Genomic DNA, 23,320 nt, shown 5'->3' with positions numbered 1-23,320 from the left:
TTCGGTGTGGGACACTATTAAAAGCCTTACTGAAGTCCAAGTACACGATGTCCAGGGACTCCCCCCCATATCCAGCTTTTTTCGTTACCCAGTTGAAGAAGCTGATCAGATTGGATTGGCAGGACCTTCCCTTTGTAAATCCATGTTGATGGGAGTCTCATAGATTCTCGTCATTCATGATCGTATCTAGTTTGTGCTTCATTAGTATTTCCATAATTTTACACACTATTGATGTGAGACTCACCGGTCTGTAATTCTCAGCTTCCGTCCTGCAACCCTTTTTGTGAAGTGGAATGACGTTAGCTGTTTTCCAGTCTAATGGGACTCTTCCTGTACTCAGGGAAAGATTGAAGAGCGCAGATAATGGTTCCGCTAGGACGTCACTCAACTCTCTAAGCACCCTGGGATGTAGTTTGTCAGGTCCCATGGCTTTGTTCATTTTGAGCCTTGAAAGTTCGCAGTAGACGCTGCTGGACGTAAACTCAAAATCTCGAAACGGGTCTTCCGAGCTTTCCCTTGCCTGCAGCTGTGGGCCGGATCCCGGCGCCACGCAGGTAAAGACTAAGCAGAAGTATTCATTTAGTAGTTCGTCTTTATCGGAGTCCGATTCTACATAGTTCCCGTCTGGTTTCTTAAGTGTGATATGCAGACTGTGCCTGCTAGGTCTGGCCCTAGGGTTAGACCTGTATCAAAAGCAGACAGTTCCCAACCTGCTCAGGTTAAACCCCAATTTAGCATGTTGCCTGACGTATCTTCTGTTACCAGTAGGGGAAGCCCTAGGGTTAAGCAGCAGTTTTCCCTTCCCCCACATAATCCCAGAGGAAGGAACCGGATATCCTCTACACCTGAGGGTTTGGGGCGTGGTTGTCAGCTCCTAAACTAGAGGTCTGAGCTGCTGGAGAGACAGAGGGAGAGTTGGAGGGAACAGAAGCAGCTGCAAAGCTCAGGGCTGGGAGCTCTGCAATAGAGAATGACACGGTGACAAAATTCATCACCGTTCCCGTCCCCGTGGATAACCGCGGGAAACCATCTTCATGTCATTGTTTAAGGAGAGAGGAAAGAATCAGAGTATAATTAGGCACAACCACTGACCCGCAGCTTTTCTTTGAAGAATGCTGGTGTAGAAGGACCGAGGTTGAAATAGACACTAGAAAATGACATGGGATTATTTCCCGCGGTTATCCACGGGGACGGGAACGGTGATGAATTTTGTCACCGTGTCATTCTCTACTCTGCAAGGCTGTTCTTCACCTGAATGTATGGAGATTACAGAGGCTGAGCAGAGCTACCTTCTGACCCTTTAGAAGAATCCCAAGCCATGGAACTGGAGCCGGAGCCAATTACTGAGGTACCTAACGGTGTTCAGCCCATGGAAATATGCTGGTCCAAGGCAAGTGTTTAAAACTCTTAAGTGGATTACAAATCCGGGTTTTGCTGGTTGGACTATTTTTTTTTTTTTGATACTGTGCCTTGTCAGTCTTGCTATGTTTAAAGCAGGATAGGATTCTTTTGACAAGGGCTGTGCTGGACTTATCCTGTTGTGGAGTAGTTTTTCTTTTCTTCCTTTTTGAAGTTTGACTGTTTTGTATCTAAGGTGGTGGGGTTTTCCCCACGTTCATGCGGTGGGATCGCGGGCCAAATCTTGGCAAATTATCACCATGTGGAGCAAGCCACCTTGTCTCCACCTGCTGCTGGAGGAATCAGTGCTGGTGCACTGATACAAGCACAAGTCTTCCTGGGGAAAGTCAAGACTTATGTTTGTACTATTTTTGGTTTGAGTGAAACCTTATGTTTTGGGACTTTATTATTTGCTGCTGAATCCTGACAAAGTTTATGTTTGATTTATTTGAGGACTGGGTTAAGAACAAAAGAGGGAAGCAACTGTTTTATTTTGTTCTGAAGAATAAATCCAGTCCGGGTTTTGATTTTCACCTTCCTAGTTTGTTTGTGTTTCTTCCACTAAACCTGACTTTCTTTTTCCTTGTATTGCCCTCCGTGGCACACAAGAGTATTTCCTTGTCCCAGCAGTCCAGGACCCATTGCCCTGAGCCCGCTGGTGTTGAACGTGGTATCACTCATGGGATTTCATGTTTACTGCCTTCAGTGAGAGACTGCGAAGGGAAGAACACAGAATCAGAATTTAAGTTTTTTTTTTTGGATTATTCATTTGGAGTTCGTTACACCTGTTGGAGTGGACCAGGACCAGAACTACAGCAAAGTGCAGTCATCAGCTTTGCCAGTGAAGTTCGTGGAAGGAGGACTGAGGAACCGGACCGGAGCGATCCCAGCTGTGTTCCAGTGTGCCAAGCCCAGTTACCGATACCCTAAGGCTCAGACTCATCAGTCTGTCGGGTAAGAGTACCCTGGGGACAGCTGGTTGAGGATAAGGGTTTGGTAAAGGCTTTGGCTGGCGGAGGTTGGGTTTAGCTTGCGGGAATGGGCCAAGAAAAAAAAAAAAAGGCTGCACTTGGGTTTCCTTTTCTTCCAGGATTTGCCATGGATCTCCAACAGCTGTTCACCCTTTTGGCTTCCGAAAGACAGAAGCAAACCGAAGACCTGAAGGTCGTGCTGCAAAACAACCAGGACCTCTGGCGTGCGAGTCAAGCAGAGACCGGTCGGAAGCATGACGAATTGATTCAGGCTATGGGTGACCAGACGCGAACACTAGCCCAGTTGTTTCAAGGGACTACTAGTGGACCTGTTGCTGGAATACCGGCACCTGTGGGAGCTCCCGTAGGACTACATTTACTGAATAGTATGCAAGTGTGTAAAATGGGTCCAACTGATGCTCCCGATGACTTCTTACTAGCATTCAAAAGAATGGCTGTGGCAGCAGGCTGGCCAGAGCAACAGTGGGTGACGAGAATGATACCGTGCCTCGAAGGAGCAGTGCTCACGGTGTATCAGACTCTCAGCCCTGAGCTAGCCAGTAATTACAGGGCCATAATCATATCCTAGACTATCTAGGCTTCACTAAGGAGCACTACCGGCAAGAGTTTAGGGGTGCCCAAATGAGGGAAAAAGAAAGGCCCAAGGCACTCTTACACCAGCTAAGAAAATTAGCTGAAAAGTGGCTACAACCCTGTCTTGGGGATTCCCAGGCTTTGCTCACAGAATTGTTGCATGAGCAGTTTCTAGAGGCTGTGCCTAAAAGTTTGAAGGCCTAGATCCAGAGACAGGGTCGTCGCGCCTTAGCCCAGGTGATCGACCTAGCAGAGGCCTATTTAGACTCCCTGACCACTACCGCGCCTGCGGGAGATACACATGGGAGTATGTGGTCAAGTAGGGGGCAAGCAACACAGACAAGGCCCCATAATAGGTCTCAAGAGAGTATACCCCAACCCTTGAGAAAGATTCAGGACCCTCTCACACCCGGGAAGAAATCTTTCACTTGTTTTAGGTGTGGGAAAGCCGGGCATATGCAAAAGCAATGCAGGGTCAAATTGACGCTTACCACCTCCCGTGGTGAAGCAGGTAATCATCCGGGTCCCTATGAAATACAGGTCCACATAAATGGCTTGCCGATTAAGGCTTTACTGGACACAGGGGCAGAGCAATCTGTCATGTCTAGGGCTTACTGGGATCAGGCAAGGAAAAGAGGTCCCTTTAGAAAAATACCAGGCAAGATGACTGTGGTCTATGTCCATGGGGGAAAAAAGGCCTATCCTAGATATCTCATCCCGATTCAGTATAAGGGGGAGGTGCAAATCCTGAGGGTGGCCTTTATTCCCAATGCTCCTGCTGCTCTGATTCTGGGTTGCGATTGGACAAATCTGGGAGAAGGCATCCAGCAGAGGAAATTCTCTTGAGCCCAGGGGGTAGGAGAGAGACCCAAGTGTATCCTTATGGCGAGGGACGGTTCTAAGGAAAGGCCCAGGAGAAAAGGGTTCCCATAGATGGTATCCTCCGCAGGGAGGAAGGGCCCATTCTTGCTGGCGCCCCACGATTAGGTGGGCTCCCTTGTCAGAACATGCGCAAGCGCCCACGTATGCATATGATAAAGCTGCGGGGTGTGATATTTATGCAGCTCAGGATGCGGTGGTGGAGGCTAGAGGTAGTTTGTTGATACCGACCGATATTCAGGTATCACCGCCACCAGGGTCTTACTTGAGAGTAGCCCCACGTTCAGGACTAGCCTCACAACATGCTATTGATATAGTGGCGGGAGTGATTGACCCGGACTATCGGGGTAATGTGACCGTCCTACTGATAAATAATGCTGAGGAGGAGTTTCAGGTGAAGAGAGGTGACCGCATTGCACAGTTAATTTGTGAGCGGATTTGGCACCCTAAGTTAGAGCAATGGAGACAATTGTTGCCCACTCATAGAGGAGTCAAAGGCTTTGGGTCCTCTGTTGCTCTGGTGGAAGGGGAAATCAGCTCTCACCAGACTTTGACAGCACTATCTAGTCCTGACCCACTGGCAGAGATAGAGAAAGCTGTGGAGCAACAGTTTAACAAATTACACCAAGAACTGGCTCAAAGCCAGGAAGGTCAGCAACTACAGTGGGAAAGGGTAGTACAAGAAGTACAGGGTAGCTTAGGCAACCGATTAAATGAAACTATTTCCCAAACTGATCAGTTGCTCAGAACTGCCCTGGAGGAGAATCTGCAACAATGTCAGAAAGATTTGCAGGAACTAAAGTCTAGTACCCAAGGCCTCAGAGAACAGATAGAGCATATTGAATGCCATGTTGAGGAACAACCGGACCCCACAGCCAAAGTAAAGAACATTGCATGCGCGATTAGTGAGGTACGGGAGGAGGTTAAAAAAGTACAGGTTCAAGTGTAACAAATCAGGAGCAAAGATCTAAAGGAAATGTGCGAATTAATCGCTGGGTTTGAAGCCCGATTAGGTTCCTTAGAGGAAGATTACCTTCCAGTAATGACGGCGCCAGCAGAAATATCTCAGTCGCAGGAATTACATTGGGACGGAGACTTCTTTACTGCTGGTCCCATTCACCCTCCAGGGAGAAGGGGGGGGGGGAGTAAAAATAGGAAACATTAACGCTGACGCCTTATCTCGGATTGGAAAAAAAAAAATCCGGATAAGCATAGGCCCACCCCTAGCAGTCATTTAAGGGGGGGGGGGGGTTGTGATATGCAGACTGTGCCTGCTAGGTCTGGCCCTAGGGTTAGACCTGTATCAAAAGCAGACAGTTCCCAACCTGCTCAGGTTAAACCCCACTTTAGCATTTTGCCTGACTTACCTTCTGTTACCAGTAGGGGGAGCCCTGGGGTTAAGCAGCAGTTTTCCCTTCCCCCACGTAATCCCAGAGGAAGGAACCGGATATCCTCTACACCTGAGGGTTTGGAGCGTGGTTGCCAGCTCCTAAACCAGAGGTCTCTGAACTGCTGGAGAGACAGAGGGAGAGTTGGAGGGAACAGAAGCAGCTGTAAAGCTCAGGGCTGGGAGCTCTGCAAAGGCTGTTCTTCGCCTGATTGTATGGAGATTACAGAGGCTGGAGCAGAGCTACCTTCTGACCCTTTAGAAGAATCCCAAGCCATGGAACTGGAGCCGGAGCCAATGACTGAGGTACCTAACGGTGTTCAGCCCATGGAAATATGCTGGTCCAAGGCAAGTGTTTAAAACTCTTAAGTGGATTACAAATCCGGGTTTTGCTGGTTGGACTATTTTTTTTTTTTATACTGTGCCTTGTCAGTCTTGCTATGTTTAAAGCAGGATAGGATTCTTTTGACAAGGGCTGTGCTGGACTTATCCTGTTGTGGAGAAGTTTTTCTTTTCTTCCTTTTTGAAGTTTTACTGTTTTGTATCTAAGGTGGTGGGGTTTGCCCCACGTTCATGCGGTGGGATCGCGGGCCAAATCTTGGCAAATTATCACCATGTGGAGCAAGCCACCTTGTCTCCACCTGCTGCTGGAGGAATCAGTGCTGGTGCACTGATACAAGCACAAGTCTTCCTGGGGAAAGTCAAGACTTATGTTTGTACTATTTTTGGTTTGAGTGAAACCTTATGTTTTGGGACTTTATTATTTGCTGCTGAATCCTGACAAAGTTTATGTTTGATTTATTTGAGGAAGAACAAAAGAGGGAAGCAACTGTTTTATTTTGTTCTGAAGAATAAATCCAGTCCGGGTTTTGATTTTCACCTTCCTAGTTTGTTTGTGTTTCTTCCACTAAACCTGACTTTCTTTTTCCTTGTGTTACCCTCTGCGGCACATAAGAGTATTTCCTTGTCCCAGCGGTCCAGGACCCATTGCTCTGAGCCCGCTGGTGACATAAGGTGTACAATCCCATCCGTATTCCTTTTTCTGTCACTGATGTACTTGAAGAAGAATTTATTCCCTGTTTTAATGTTCTCTGCTAGATTGTCTTGCATCCGGAGTTTGGCCTCTCTGACTGCTGTTTTGACGGCTCTCGACTTGGTCTCTCGTGTTCCTAATTGTTTGCAGGAGATAAATGCTTCTATCTTCTTTTTTACGAGGTCCAAGATCTCTGCAGAGAACCACTGAGGCTTATTGTTCCTCCGCCGTTTGCTTACATTTTTATGTATAGGTTGGTTGCTTCGTGTAGGGTAGATTTCAGAGCTGACCACATTGCCTCTACATTATCAGTTGCGGCCTGATTTTTGCAGTGCCCGATAAACGAAATCATCCATGTTTTTGAAGTTAGTGCCCCTAAAGTTGAGGACCTTTGTGAATCCTTTCCTGAGGTGAAACCACACTATGTTGTGGTCACTGGAGGCCAACTTATCGCCTACCGAAACCTCTGTGACACTTTCTCCGGTCCAGTATCGCCTGATCCCTAGTGGGCTCCAACACCATCTGTCTGAGTTGTGCTCCCTTTATGGAGGTTAGTAGCCTTCTGCTGCCGCAGGTTGTAGCGGAAAGTTTGTTCCAATTAGCATCAGGCATATTGAAGTCCCCTAGCAACACCGTCTCACCGCGCAAAGTGATGGTCTCTATATCTTCGATTAGCTCCATGTCTGTGCTTTCCTGTTGTCTTGGAGGTCTGTATACAACCTCAAGATAAAGGCATTTGTCATTCCCCCTGGCCAGGTTCACCCAAAGGGATTCTCCGGTGTACTTGACGTCCCTGATCCTGGTAACTTTGATGTCCTCCTTAGTGTAAAGTGCTACCCCTCCCCCTGTTTTGCCCTCTCTGTCTCGACGAAGTAAGTTGTATCCCAGTATAGCCATATCCCACCCATGGGAATCCGTGAGCCAGGTCTCGGATATCGCTACCACATCTAGGTCGGCATTCCTCATTTCCGTTTCTAATTCCAGAATTTTATTACCCAAACTCTGGGCATTAACATACATAGTCCTCCATACTTTGTGTTGTTTGGCTTCCGTGGCGATTTTTCACATCACATCATCACAACTGAGCTGTTGCGGGAGTGTAGTGACTGTTCTAAACGAACGAGGTCTTGCAATACAAGTACATATAGTACTTCCCTTCCCTCTATCTCATTTCTTCTAATATTATGTAACTTCTCCCTTCCTCCCCATTCATCCTCACTTTCAGGTTTGTCAGTACATGTTTTATATGTTTTCTCTAATTTTTCTAATACACCAAACAACTAGTTCTTTCTAACCTATTTTAAATTTTATTGTTAACCGGTCAGATATTTGTTTTATGATCGGGATATTAAAAACTAATAAACTTGAAACTTGATATTTTGTATTAAAGTTTTGGGGTTGTGGAAGAATTGTCTAGTTTCCATTATTTCCTAAGGGGAAATTTGCTTTGATGTACGAGTGCTTTGGATTACAAGCATGTTTCTGGAACAAATTATGCTTGCAAACCAAGGTTTTACTGTATGCATAATGTATGATGTTTTATATATTTTTATGCTTAATTATGAAATTTTTAAAATGATTATTATTTATGGCATGATCCCTGACAGACAACACTCGTATATCCAAATTTCTAATTTCAGTTTATATTAGTCAACCTTTATTCCTCCTTTATTTCCTCCTTGTTCGAGTTGGATTATATTTGAGTATATATGGGTATATCGAGTTATGTTTAGGAATTTTTGTTGCTTGAGGTAGAGAATGGCACAGGGACAAATTTTTCCCCGTCCCCGCAGAAACTCAATTTCCCTGTCCCCGTGAGTTTTGTCACTGTCCCTATCCCTTCCCCATTCCTGCAAGCTCTGCCTTGACTACACAAGCCTCGGACACTTATGATTTTAAAGTGTTTGAGACTTATGCAGATGAGGACAGAGCTTGCAGGAATGGGGCAGGGACAGGAAAAGAACATGGGAAAATGAGTTCCCGCGGGGACGGGGAAAACAAGCTGGCCTATAGAAATAGTGGAAAATACTTTCTGAGCAAAAGAATGTATGAACATATTTTATGTTATATTGCTTCTTATCATGTTTTCTGTATTTTAGGATGTAAATTGTTTTGGGTCCCCTTTAGGGTAAAAAGGCAATACATAAGAATGAATATGAAAAACATTTAGCAGAAAGACAATGAATATAGTGGGAGTTAGTTACTCCAGAAGATGTGAGGACATGAGGATTGCAAGGTATTAATATTGCTTTTCATTTTCCCAGACATGTCGCGATTTCTTGGAGTTAGCAGATACGCACAGCCGGAAGTGGCAGCGCACCCTGCAGTACGAGCGTGAACAAAGGATCCACTTGGAAGAGACTATTGAGCAACTGGCAAAACAACACAACAGCTTGGAGCGTGCCTGTAGAGGAGCTCCTGCTCTGTCTACCGATGCTGCCAGCATCACCAGCACAGCCAAAGGTATTGGGTCCTATTTACAGTTCTTTAACATGTTCTTCATGATTTGGGTGGCTTTCCGTTAAGATTACATGTTGCACTTTATAAGAACATAAGAATAGCCTTACTGGGTCAGACCAATGGTCCATCTAGCACAATCCAAGTTACAAGCACCCAACATAAACCCAAATAGTGCCTGGCAAAAACTCAAGATGTTTGAACATGTCTCCCCATTGCTGAAAAAATTACACTTCCTGTCCATCTTAGGATTCACTTTAAATGTGCACGCATTGTCTTTAAGATCTTGTTTAGTTTTTTCGTGCCTCTTGTTCCTCTATTCTGGATTGCTCAGAGATCTTGTTTTGCGAGAAGTACCCAAAGATTCAAACTCTCATTTCCCTCATTCAAGAGAATTAAAGCTGTCGGTAAACTGAGCCAATCTTTCTCCTTTAAATTGACTGAAATTTGGAATGAAATGCCGTTTACTAGGCTCTTTCCAATTATTTTGCAAAACTCTGAAAACATCTCTGTTTGCAAATCATTTTGGAAATCATTCTTAAGTTTCCTGGGACTTTTTGTCCTGTATAGTCTTTTTCTTCATATCCCTTTTTTTATGTATTTTTATTTTTAATTACTGTTAACCAAATCGAGCTCCTGTTTTGGTGATGTCCCAGTTTATAAATCCAAAGTTTAGTTTAGTTTATTATGAGGACGGGTTACATTTTACAACCTCCATCAGTGATGGCTTTGCTGGATTACAGTATTTTCCTTTTACTCTTATTGAGAACACTTTTCTACCAACTACTTGTTCACCAATTTCCTTCTCCCTATCAGATGGCATGTCCAAGCTCATTCAGTAGTACTGCACTATTTATTCTTTATTTAGAGGCGAACTCTCCCTCTATCCTTTTCTGTTAAGCGCAAGAAGATGTATGGCAACCTACTAGCAACGCAAGCAGCGAAACTTGATCACCCCATCTCCAACATACTGACAACAACAACCAACTTCAAATCATTTCGAAAAGAAATCAAAACCCTGTTATTCAAAAAATTTATCAAGAAATCATAACACATCTCCATGTCTATCCCCACTTTTGTAAATTTCCCTTCAAAGTCTCAACCATATAAACAGCACCCTAATTTGTAATTTTCCTGGAAATGTCCTGTTATCTTCTTTTGTAATCTGCCTAGAACTGCAAGGTACTGGCGGAATAGAAGTCACTAATGTAATGTAATGTAATATGCTGCCTGCTTGTCCTGGGATAAAGCACAGTTACTTACCTGTAACAGGTGTTATCCAGGGACAGCAGGCAGATATTCTTACATCCCGCCCACCTCCTAGTTGACTTCTTCACTTGGGCATAGAACTGATGACCTTGTGAGCCGACATCAGGCAGGAAGGCACTCGTGCATGTGTGGTGTGGGCTATCACAAAGCTTCACTGTCTGTTCTTGGCTCTTTGGATGACATTACCCATCTGTGAGAATGTCTACCTGCTGTCCCTGGATAACACCTGTTACATGTAAGTAACTGTGCTTTTAAGTAGTTGGGTGTGTCATTCTGGTCCCCCGTCTTGTGTCCTTTTGTGCCTGTCCTTGGATGCCAGTTAGCCCTGTGGGCCCCGAAGAATTCTGAATAATATGTTTATCCCAGGACAAGTAGGTAGATATTCTCAGCATATGGGTGACATCAAACACAGAGGCCCGATGTGGACAGCTGACAAGCAGACTTGCTTGAAGAACTTTTAGAAAGTTTGCAATTGCCACACCGCGCATGAACGAGTGCCTTCCGGCCGACGCAGAGCGCATGTCTCCTTAGTTCTAAATTTTCTGCGGAGCTGAGAAACACTCGTTTCAAGGTTCTGCACGAGAGTTAGATCTACTTGTGCTTTCTCTCACCAAGGCTCATGTATTTTCTTTACAGGGTCACTGTGTTATCTGCGTGTTTGATTAAAACGAAAAAAAAAAAAGGTTTTGTTTGTTTTTTCGATCATGTCACGGCAAGGCCTACTCTGTGGCCTCAACCTGCGAGCTTTGATTTGGCCATGTTTCATTCCATGTCCCAGGCAGTCACAGGGTTCAAGAAATATAGCCGGTGTAAATGCACAGTCTCCATCACTGACCCACATAAGTGGTGTGTACAGTGTTTAGGACCTGATCATCGTCCGGAGTCATGCGCCCGCTGTGCTACACTTCAAAATCGAGCCCTTAAACATCGTCAAGTTCAGATTGAGAAAATCTTCGGGGGAATGGATCAGTCTTCAATTAAAACCTGGACCCCAATTCTGACCTCAACTCCATTAAAGTCTTCTATGGGGCCAAAACCTTCAACCTTGACCTCACTCAAACCTTCCTCGATGGGGAAGTCTTCGTCTTTGAGGAAATCAGCTAAATCTTCTCCTGAGACACCGTTATCCTCAGTGTCTCCATCAGGTAAGATAACTAAGCCAACCCCTCCGGACATGCCACCCTTAGAACCGGTGGATTTGAGACTACTCAGGAAAACGTGTCTCAAAATCGAGGCAACACTCTTCCTCTAGGTCATCTTCCTCAGAGTCCATAGGCGCACCAATTGTACCAGATCCAGTGGTCTCAGTGCCGGCTTTTCAGAATATGTTGGAAACTATTCTGCATCAGGAGTTTGGTAACATGATTGCCAAATTGACTCCTGCCTCAACCCTGCTTCCTGCAGACCAGCCTGAGCACTCAGCAGGTATTACAAGGAGTCGAATCCTTGAGAGTGCCTGGAGCTCAATCTATACACTCTATGCAAGGAGTTGAGTCCTTCAGAGTGCCTCGAGATACCTCTACACAAGGAGCTGTGTTCTTTTTAGTGTCTCGACATCGTTCTCCGACTTTCAGTGCTACCTCGACACATAAGGCATTGCCTTTTTCGAGGCACAGGATGAGGACTCCTTGACATTCATCTTCAAGGCTGGATTCGACTTGATCTCGGACCGTGATTCGAGGCATAGTTCTTCCCCACATCATTTGTCGACGCATTCATTGAGGCCCAGGTCCTCTATCGTCGTTTATCGAAGCATCGAGACTCTTCGAGACCACCATCTCCTTTTTCGAGGAGATCTGTTGTTTAGCCTCACCATTCTCATCAGTTGAGTTCTTCTCCTGCAAGGTTTTCTTCACCAGCTGGTTCTTCAAAACGACAACGTTATGCTTCTTCGACTCATTCCAGAAGTGGGTGTTCGTCTTCATCTTTGCCTATGGATTCGGATCTCAGGTATCAGTACTCCAGAGAGGCTTCACCTTCGTTCTCTGCTGTGAGAGGTACCTCGAGGGGTTCTCATACACCTTCTCCTCAACGGGGTCATACCTCTTCAAATCCGGTGTCCTTTACAAAATTTCTATGCCAAATGAGTAAAGATCTTAACATCACTTTGGAATCTGACTCAAAATACTCTAATGAGTATACTGGGTATGTCTCAACCTCTTAGAGATTCTCTCAAATTACCCAGGAACGTAGGGAGAGGGGAGACATGATCGAAACATTTAAGTACCTCACGGGACGTGTCGAAGTGGAAGATGATATTTTCTTTCTCAAGGGACCCTCGGCCACAAGAGGGCACCCGCTCAAACTCAGGGGCGGAAAATTTCATGGCGACACCAGAAAGTATTTCTTCACAGAGAGAGTGGTTGATCATTGGAACAAGCTTCCAGTGCAGGTGATCGAGGCAGACAGCGTGCCAGACTTTAAGAATAAATGGGATACCCATTTTGGATCCCTACGAGGGTCAAGATAAGAAAATTGGGTCATTAGGGCATAGACAGGGGGTGGGTAAGCATAGTGGGCAGACTTGATGGGCTGTAGCCCTTTTCTGCCGTCATCTTCTATGTTTCTATGTTTCTTTCTCCAACTTTCAAAATAAATCTTGATACACCATACTCCATTCCCGCTGAGCCAGCAAAGCTGGAATCTCGATATAAGATGGTACATTGTAAGGGTTTTGAGAAGTCTCAATTATCCCATCAATCTCTTCTCGTGACATCTTCTTTAAAAAGAACCAATCATGCCAAAGTTTATGCCGCCGTCCTTCCTGGCCGAGAGGGCAGGACCATGGACACGTTTGGTCGTCGACTGTATCAAAATTCGATGATGACAAACTGAATTTTGACATATAATTTTGTCTTTACTTCTTATCTGAAGCATTTGGTCAATGCCATGCCTGATTTTTTTCAAGTATCTTCCTCAACATCAACTTCCAGAGTTTCAACATATGCATCACACTTTGGGTCAACTTCGAATGCATATGGTTCAAGCTGCATATGATGCGTTTGAAATGTCCTCTAAAGTCACTTTGTTCTCAGTGGCAATGCGCCATCTTGCCTGGCTCCGCACCGTAGATATGGACCTGAATCTACAAGATCGACTGGCCAACATCCCATGCCAGGGCAATGAGTTGTTCGAAGACTCTATTGAGGCAGCTACAAAGCGATTATCTGAGCATGAGAAGTCGTTTATTTCCATAGTCAGGCCAAAGCCTTCCACTGCTAAGGGTTTTAGGTATCCTCCATCTTACCAGAGGCATTATCCTCCAAAGTCAGCACCTTATTCATAAGAACATAAGAAGTTGCCCCCGCTGAGTCAGACCAGAGGTCCATCTTGCTCAGCGGTCCGCTCCCACGGCGGCCCATCAGGCCTAGTGCCTGAACAGTGATCCCTGATTAATTTTATAACTTACCTCTAATCCCATCCCTATAATCTACCTCTACTCTTATCTGTACCCCTCAATCCCTTTGTCTTCCAAGTACCTATCCAAAGCTTCTTTGAACCCCTGTAGCGTGCTCCTGTTTATCACATCCTCCGGTAGCGTGTTCCATGTATCCACCACCCTCTGTATGAAAAAGAACTTCCTAGCGTTTGTTCCTAAGAAACAGCAACAGCAATGGCAGCATAAACCTCAGACCCTTGCTGCACTCAAGGTCTCTCAGTCTTTTTGACCATCTAACACAGAGCATAACCTCAATCGTTCTGCCTCTGTCCTCTCCTCTCCCCATTGGTGATCATCTCCATCATTTTTATCAACGATGGGAATAATTACATCAGACTGCTGGGTCCTCACATTCATCAGGGAAGGTTACTCTATTCACTTAATCCAGGTTCCACCAGATCTTCCCCAAGAGAGTATCCTTCTAATCTATCACAGACCACCCTTCTTCTTCAGGAGGCTCAAGCTCTGCTTCATCTCCATGCCATTGAGGAAGTTCCCCTGGAACAGCAGAGCACAGAGTTTTACTCCCATTACTTCCTTATCCCGAAGAAGACAGGGGATCTGCGACCTATTCTGGATCTGAGAGCTCTCAACAAATTTCTTGTCAGAGAAAAATTTTGGATGCTGTCTCTAGCATCCTTGTATGCCTTTCTAGATCACAACGATTGGTTATGCTCTCTGGATCTCAAAGAGGCTTACACTCACATTCCCATTCATCCAGCCTCTCGCCAATTTCTTAGATTTCGGTTGGGAAACCATTATTTTCAATACAGAGAGCTACCCTTTGGCCTGGCATCATCTCCCAAAGTGTTCATCAAGTGCCTAGTAGTAAGGAGCTCTGTGTAACCGTGGTCTTCAGGTTTTCCCATTCATGGACGACTGGCTCATCAAAGATACAACATCTCAGGGGGTTATTGTAGCGACCCAAAAAAAAAATCTCAGGAAGGATATACAAAACTCCTAAAACTAATAAATTATGCCCTATTGGAAACCATAGGAGGGACCTACCTAGACACTACCAGGTCTACCCACTGCACTCATACAAAGACCCACTCATTCACTTAACACACAAAAAAACAAGAGAAAAAGAAAGAAAAAAAAAAGGAAAAAAGTGGAGAAAAAGCCTGTTCATCTTCATATGGCAAAAAACTCCACTTATAAACAACCATTAAGCAAGGTCCAAAATGTATCAGTTCACTCAGCAGTGAGAAACACTATAGTAGCCCTCGTAGGAACCACCTCAAAAAAACTCTAGCACACCAAATTACAAAACTTCAAAATAAAATGTGAGTAAAGCAAGCAGCACATATATGAGTCTCAAATACAGTCAATGGTAAGCAGGAAAAAACAAACCAACACTTAGCTGCAGACGGTGTCCAGGCTGTCTTCCATGCATCCAAAAAATGCAAGCCTGCTTGGCCCCGCAGCCACTCTTCCCGACGGGGAAACCTCCGTTTTGCTGAGCTGCGTCAGGGGAATGATTCTAGCCTACTCCACCAGCAACTGTAGAGGCTCTCCAAGTGTTCCAACTGCTCACATCCACACACATAGAAGCTGAGTGAACTGATACATTTTGGACCTTGCTTAATGGTTGCTTATAAGTGGAGATTTTTGCCATATGAAGATGAACTGAGGCTTTTTCTTTCTTTTTCTCTTGTTTTTTTGTGTGTTAAGTGAATGAGTGGGTCTTTGTATGAGTGCAGTGGGTAGACCTGGTAGTGTCTAGGTAGGTCCCTCCTATGGTTTCCAATAGGGCATAATTTATTAGTTTTAGAGGTTATTGTAGCGACCCACCAGACTTGATTTATGTCACTATAAGAGGTTTCTTGAAAGAACCCTCTCTTTTCAGGCTGCTAAATTGAATGTTTGGTTTGGAAAAATCATGCTAGGAGCTTCTTCTTATCTCTATTTTACAAAATTATTTAAGACACAACTATTTGATAAGTTTGTATCCTAACGCATTCTTTTGTCTTTTAAAGTAACTATGTTTTATATTTTATAATTTGATGTATTTTTATTATGAATTGTATTTTTTCTTTTTTTGCTGTATTCTCAGCTCTACTTGTTGTGAACCACCTAGAACCATTTGGCGGTATATAAGAATAAATTATTATTATTTGGTTCCTCCAAAGTTTGGGGTTTGAAATCAACTTTCCAAAATCCCAGATACAGCCCTCTCAGACTCTACAGTTCATTGGAGCTGTACTGGACACTGTGCAACTCAGAGCATTCCTTCCTCAACAACGTCAGGATGCTCTCATTCAACTTTGTCAAACAGTATCATCCCTCACTTCACTCTTAGCGAGACACATGATGGTTCTGCTAGGTCACATGGCATTTACAGTTCACGTGACTCTGTTTGCCAGATTTCACCTCAGAATTCATCAGTGGACCCTGGCATCTCAGTGGGCGCAGGCTTTTGACCCACTCTCTCAGCACATTACAGTGACTACTTCTTTGAGACAGTCTCTCCATTGGTGGATGCTCTCTTCCAATCTCTCCACAGGTTTACTGTTCTAAACGCTCCCTCATCAGAAAGTTCTCATGACAGATTCCTCGACCTACGCTTGGGGGGCACATCTCGATGGTCTCCGTACTCAAGAGCATTGGTCCAGCATAGATCGTCGGTGTCGCATAAATCTGTTGGCACTCGGAGCGATATTCAATACTTTCACCCAAAGCTTTTCAGCTTCTTCTTCACGATCAAGTAATCCTCATTCGTACAGACAATCAAGTAGCCATGTACTATATCAACAAGCAGGGAGGAACATGATCTCTTCCCCTTTGCCAGGAGGCTCAGAAGGTTTGGAATTGGGCAATTCTTCATAATATCTTTCTGAAAGCCATCTACATTCAAGGAAAGAAAAACTTTTTAGCGGACAAAGTGAGTCATCTTCCACAGCCTCACGAATGGACACTCAATTCATCACCTCTCCATCACATTTTTCTCGGTGAAGAACTCCTCAAATAGATCACTTTGCGTCTCCCCACAACAACAAACTGCCTCAGTTTTGCTACAGGATATACCCTCCTCATTGCCTCGAGGCAGATGATTTTCTTCTGGAATGGACGAACCACTTAATGTATGCATTTCTTCCATGTCCTCTCAATCTCAAGACACTTGTCAAACTCAAACACGAACATGCCACCATGATTCTCTTAGCTCCTCGGTAGCCCAGACAACCTTGGTTCTCCCTTCTTCTTCAACTCAGCAACAGGGAGCCTCTACTTCTACCAGTTTTTCCGTCTCTGTTTACACAGAGTCAGGGTCTCTGCTTCATCCCAACATGCAGTCTCTGCACCTGACAGCTTGGTACCTTTCAACGTAACAGCCAGTCTGCAGTTTTCTCAATCTGTCAAAGACATTTTAGAGGCTTCCAGGAAGCCTATTACTAGGTAATGTTACTATTAGAAATGGACTAAGTTTTCTGCTTGGTGCGCCCTTCATCACAAGGAGCCTCAATCTACTTCCTTGTCTTCAGTTTTGGATTACATGTTGCATTTATCTCAATCAGGCCTCAAATCCACATCCATTCGAGTCCATCTCAGTGCAATTGCTGCTTTCCATCAACCACTAGAGGGGAAATCACTATTTGCTCATCCTGTGGTTTCCAGATTTATGAAAGGACTTTTCAATGTCAAGCCACCTCTCAAACCACCTCCCATGGTTTGGGATCTCAATGATGTTCTTGCTCAGTTGATGAAGCCTCCATTTGAACCAATGTCTATGGCTCATCTGAAATATCTCACTTGGAAAGTGGTCTTCCTTATTGCTCTCACGTCTGCTCGCAGAGTCAGTGAGCCACAAGCTTTAGTAGGGGACCCACCTTTCACAGTATTCCATCACGACAAGGTGGTCCTCCGTACTCATCCTAATTTCTTAACAAAAGGTGTTTCAGAATTTCATCTCAATCAATCCATTGTTCTTCCAGTGTTTTTTCCAAGGCCTCATTCTCCTAGAGAAACAGCTCTTCATACTCTGGACTGCAAGCGTGCTTTGGCCTTCTACTTGCAAAGGACTAAGCCACAAAGATCTGCTCCTCCACTTTTTGTCTCTTTCGATCCAAATAAGTTGGGACATCCAGTTTCCAAGTGCACCATTTCCAACTGGTTGCCTGCTTGCATCTCTTTCTGTTATGCCCAGGCAGGACTTCATCTAGAGGGTCAAGTCACAGCCCATAAAGTTAGTGGCATGGCGGCATCTGTAGCTTTCTTTAGATCTACCCCTATTGTGGAAATCTGCAAAGCTGCCACTTGGTCCTCGGTTCATATATTCACCTCTCATTATTCTCTGGATTCTTTTTCCAGACGGGATGGCCACTTTTGGCCAGGCAGTATTACAAAATTTATTCTCCTGAATTGCCAACACTCCCATCATCCCATTCTGGTTAGCTTGGAGGTCACCCATGTGTTGAGAATATGCTGCCTGCTTGTCCTGGGATAAAGTACAGTTACTTACCATAATAGGTGTTCTCAAGGGACAGCAGGCAGCTATTTTCACAACCCACCCACCTCCCCTGGTTGGCTTCTTAGCTAGCTATCTGAATTGAGGAGATGCGTGCCCTGCGTCGGACAGGGAGGCACTTGCGCATGCGCAGTGTGGCAGTCGCAAACTTTCTAAAAGTTCTTCAAGCAAGTCTGCTTGTTAGTTGTCCACATTGGGGCTCCATGGTTGACCTCTCCCATGTGTTGAGAATATCTGCCTGCTGTCCCTGGATAACACCTGTTACGGTAAGTAACTGTGCTTTATAGCATCTACAGGGGTAGTACCTGAGCCCCTTTGATGCTTCTTTGGCTGTTACTTGTTCATCGATTGTTCAAGTGTTGTTATGTTTAGCAGAACAGTTGATTTGTTTAGGTGGATTCCTTCTGCATATGGCTCACGGCCATGGGGAAATATCTCGATTGTCCAGCATGACACACCTATCTATTGGAAAAGATATTATCAAGGTAAGAACATAATCTTTTTCATGTCTTTAGTGACAGCCTTGTACTCTTTTAATCTTTCCTCCTTTGCGCTGTTCTTTTTGCTGTAAGTCAATGGTTCCCAACCCTGTCCTGGAGGACCACCAGCCTGACGGGTTTTCAGGATATCCCTAATGAATATGCATGAGAGAGATTTGCATACCAGTCACTTCCATTATATGCAAATCTCTCTCATGCATATTCATTAGGGATATCCTAAAAACCCGTCAGGCTGGTGGTCCCCAGGACAGGCTTTGGAATCACTGCTGTAAGTAATGATGCTGAGGATCTCGTAATGACTTACAGTTCTTAAAATATAAGATTCTTATGGATACATGTCAGCATAACCTTCCTTTTGACTTTTTTAAATTAGTGAAAAGGTTGTGAAATTTTTTTAAGAACACATTGGTATAGTTATTGTATATCATTTAATTTAGGCACCCCTCTTACCTCGGCAGTTATAGGGGTCCTGAAGATATTGAATATAATCATCTTCAGCGGTTTTTTCTATTTTTGGTTTAATTAGTCATGGTCTTCTTCCTTTTTTTTTTAAAATCATTGTCTTTTTATTGGTGTCGTCCTATGTGAGACAGTGGCTTGAATGAATTCACATTTTGGTTAAATCTATTTTAATGAGTTTGGAAGTTGTCTATTGAGTACAATTATTGGTTTATTCACCAAATGTTGTTACTATTAAGCTGTCTGACATAGAAACATGATGGAAGATAAAGGCCAAATGGCCCATCCAGTCTGCCCATCTATATAAGAACATAAGCAATGCCTCTGCTGGGTCAGACCTGAGGTCCATCTTGCCCAGCAGTCCGCTCACGTGGCGGCCCAACAGGTCCAGGACCTGAGCAGTAATCCTCTATTTATACCCTTCTATTCCCTTTTCCAGCAGGAAAATGTCCAATCCTCTCTTAAATCCCAGTACTGTATTCTGCCCTATAACGTCCTCTGGAAGCGCATTCCAAGTGTCCACCACACGTTGGGTAAAGAAGAACTTCCTGGCATTTGTATTGAATCTGTCCCCTTTCAACTTTTCCAAATGCCCTCTTGTTCTTTTATTTTTTGAAAGTTTGAAGAATCTATGCCCCTCATGATCTTATAAGTCTCTATCATATCCCTAAGTCTCCTCTTCTCCAGGGAAAAGAGACCCAGTTTCTCCAATCTCTCAGCGTATGAAAGGTTTTCCATCCCTTTTATCAGACGTGTCTATAGTAACCATTATCTCTTCCTCTAAGAGATCCCATGTGACTATCCCAGGCTTTCTTGAAATCAGACATAGTCTCTGTCTCCACCACCTCTTCCGGGAGACTGTTCCATGCATCTACCTCCCTCTCTGTAAAAAATATTTCCTCAGATTACTCCTAAACCTATCACCTCTTAACTTCATCCTATGCCCTCTCATTCCAGAGCTTCCTTTTAAATGAAAGAGACTCAACTCATGCTCATTTATATCACGTAGGTACATAAAAACATAAGAATAGCCTTACTGGGTCAGACCAATGGTCCATCAAGCCCAGTAGCCCATTCTCATGGTGGCCAATCCAGGTCACTAGTACCTGGCCAAAACCCAAGGTGTAGCAATATTCCATGCTACCGATACAGAGCAAGCAGTGGCTTTCTCCTTGTCTTTCTCAATAACAGACTATGGACTTTTCCTCCAGGATCTTGTCCAAACTTTTCTTAAAACCAGCTACGTTATCCGCTCTTACCACATCCTCTGGCAACGCATTCCAGAGCTTAATTATTCTCTGAGTGAAAAAAAATTTCCTCCTGTTGGTTTTAAATGTATTTCCCTGTAACTTCATCAAGTGTCCCCTAGTCTTTGTAATTTTTGACGGAGTGAAAAATCAATCCACTTGTACCCATTCTACTCCACTCAGGATTTTGTAGACTTCAATCATATCTTCCATCAGCTGTCTCTTTTCCAAGCTGAAGAGCCCTAACCATTTTAGTCTTTTCTCATACGAGAGGAGTTCCATCCCCTTTACCATCTTGGTCACTTTTCTAGCGCCACTATATCTTGAGATAAGGAGACCAGAATTGAATGCAATACTCCAAATGAGGTGGCACCATGGAGCAATACAGGGGCATTATAACATTCTCAGTCCTTTTTTAATAATTCCTAGCATCCTATTTGCTTTTTTGCCCTCTGACACACATTAGGCGGAAGGTTTCATTATATTGTCTACGATGACACCCAGATCCTTTTCTTGGGCGCTAATCTCCAAGGTGGACCCTAGCATCCTGTAACTGCGATTCAGGTTATTCTTCCCAATGTGCATCACTTTGCATTTGTCCACATTAAATTTAATCTGCCATTTGGATGCTAGTCTTCCAATTTCCTAAGGTCCATTTAACAACTTTGAACAACTTTGAAGTTTAGTGTCATCTGCAAATATAACCTCACTCATCGTCCCAATTTCCAGGCCATTTATAAATAAGTTAAATAGCAAAGGTCCCAATACAGACCCCTCCAGCATTCTACTGTTTACTCTCCTCCATTGAGAAAAATGATCTTTAACCCAACCCTCTGTTTTCTATCCGATAACCAATTCCTAATCCACAACTGAACTTTGCCACCTATTCAGTTCCCCCGCATCATCACCCTTGAAAAACATTTCCAGTTCAGGTAGATATCTTGCATCTTCTTCCATAAAGTCCGAAGGAAAGATCTCTTAAGAAAGTCCTCAGGTATTTAAACATCTCTATCATATCTCCCCTCTCCCACCTTTTTTTTTTTTTTAAATTCATCTGACTTTCCATTAATCTTTGTTTGATTGGAACAAAATTTTGTTTTACTTAGAATACATTTTATGATATTAGGTTGGTAAGTTTTTTTCTATTATAAAAAATTTTTAAATGCTAACCTATTATACACTACTAGTCTTTTAGTCTTCTTTCTTTCTGTCTCTCTCTCTCTCTGTCTTTCTCTCTCCCTGGCCCCCTTTCTTTGTCTGTGTTTCTGTGTCTTTCCCTGCCCCTGTGCAGCAGCAGCATTTCCCCCCACCCCACCCTTCTCTTCCCGCGGTCTGGCCTTCTTCCTTTTTCTTCACCCCCCCGTCCATCAGCACCTCTTTCCTGCTCCCCCTATCCAGCAAGTAGGCCTCCCTTCCTTTTTCTCCCCCCCTCCTCCTTCTTATCCCTATGATACACTTACCTTGCTGGATCACCGCCTGATGCTGCTCCGCAGGAAGCTCGCGAACTGCTGGGCCATGGCGAGCCAAACCGAGCCCCAGCGCGCACTTCTGCACTCCTCCGCGCTTTCACTTTCTCCGTGGCAGGGAGGGAGGGCTCCTTTAGCCCTCGCTTGCCGAGGTGCTGGCAGCCCACCCCATCCATATATTCTCTCTCTCCTGCCTACCCTCCAAATGCCTGATTCTCTCACCCACCCAAAGCCTCTCTCTCTAGTGGCTATCTCATGTTTTTCTTCTCCTCACCAACCCAGGCCCCAACTCTAATCCCAACTCCCCCACCCAAATATCATTCTCCTCCTTGTCAGGGGAAGTGCTGTGGCAGTCTCATACAATCGATCTGCCCTTTATTTCTAAGGATGGGACATGGTGGTAGATGATGTTGGTATTGGTGGACGGTTGAAGGTTGAAGGTTGAAGACAAAAACTGGCCACATTGTTTGGACCCCTTTTAAATGTCCAACACCACAGCCTCTAGGATTCAGCAGACTAAACTCGGTATTCTAGTTACTAAGTCTGCAAAGACCTTCATGATTTTCTTCCGTGGGTTACCACTTTGGGGGGGGAGGAGTCACAGCCGCAGACATCGGGAGTTTTTTTTTGCTGCTTGGGGGGAGAGAAGCCCTGCCCAACCCTGCCGCAACCGGAAGTGCCTCTTTCCCCCTACGTGCCAGCGATTGTTTTATTTTCTTTTGGTTTTTTTCGGCAGACAGAGAGAGAGCGGGAGTGGCCACCGTGGTGATCGCAAGTGGCTCTGGACTCGCAGCGTCGGCAGCGGTTGGTGAGTGGGGGGGGAAGCTCCAGAGACACAGCCTCGATCCTCACCAGGTTCCTTTCAAGCAGTGTGTCGGATGGGAGTTTGGGTGCGCCGGGGGGAAGGGTGCGACGACGACGGAAAGGATCGGGATTTAAGGAAACACGTCCATACAGCCAGCGACCGCTGTCTTTCCGCCTCTGCCGGCAGGGACCGCTGGGGCCTGGGTGCGGCGAGGAAGGGGGGTCTTGCCTGGCTGGGCCCAGCCAAATTCCGGGCCTGCTCTCCTTCCCCTAAGTCCCGGCCCCTCACTCCGCGCCATCTAGCGCATGCGCACTCGTGCCGCCACATCGCGACGGATCAGGGAACACGCGGCGCGAGTGCGCATGCGCACATAGCGTTTTATTATTATAGATATAAATTTCTGACTAGTATATTAATCTCTGACTATGGGTTTTTTGGGGGCATTAGTTATAACATGGCATTTTCATTTTGTGGCGATTTTAAGGAATATAAAGGATTGTTTATAGACATGAACTAGTACAACATTTTAAAACTTTATCTTGGCTGAAGAGTTAATAAATGGAAATGTTTTTATGCCACTTTTAAGTAAGCAGATGCACAATCTCTTTGTGACACTAAAGCATCTGTTCTCATTTCGGCCTTTGCAAATAATTTCTGGGCTATTGAACACCACTGCTGGGAGCGCTGTAGTCCAACTGTTTTAGCACCTTTATAAAAAAGATCAACAATAAACTTCTATGCAGCTTATATATGGTAGTTTGAATATAAAAGTTGTATTGTTATATTTTCCGATTTGATCCTAATATCGGCATTCTGTGATTCTCTTAGAACCCTTATTTGAGCTCATCTTAAGTATTTTTATGTTGACTATTAGCATTCCTCCTGATACTTCAGGGGTAATCACTCATTGTGCTGTCATTAAATTTTTAAGTGGTAAAGGGAAAGAAGTAA

At 44.5% G+C, this 23,320-nt stretch overlaps 1 protein-coding gene across 6 annotated transcripts in view; it reads left to right on the top strand.

Moving 5' to 3' along the window:
* OSBP2 (oxysterol binding protein 2) overlaps positions 1 to 23,320 on the top strand; it is a 333,561-nt gene that overhangs the window by 149,005 nt on the left and 161,236 nt on the right. For all 6 annotated transcript variants that reach the window (XR_004540462.1, XM_033956744.1, XM_033956742.1 and 3 more), the window contains one exon: positions 8,527 to 8,725. Coding sequence is in view for 5 of the 6 variants with exons in the window: in XM_033956744.1 (XP_033812635.1) it covers positions 8,527 to 8,725 (199 nt within the window). In the remaining variant the exon portion in view is untranslated. The remainder of the gene's footprint in view (positions 1 to 8,526; positions 8,726 to 23,320) is intronic.

Source organism: Geotrypetes seraphini, chromosome 8, assembly GCF_902459505.1.
Source record: "Geotrypetes seraphini chromosome 8, aGeoSer1.1, whole genome shotgun sequence".
Lineage (NCBI taxonomy): Eukaryota > Metazoa > Chordata > Amphibia > Gymnophiona > Dermophiidae > Geotrypetes > Geotrypetes seraphini.
This window is presented reverse-complemented; position numbering and strand designations above follow the sequence as displayed.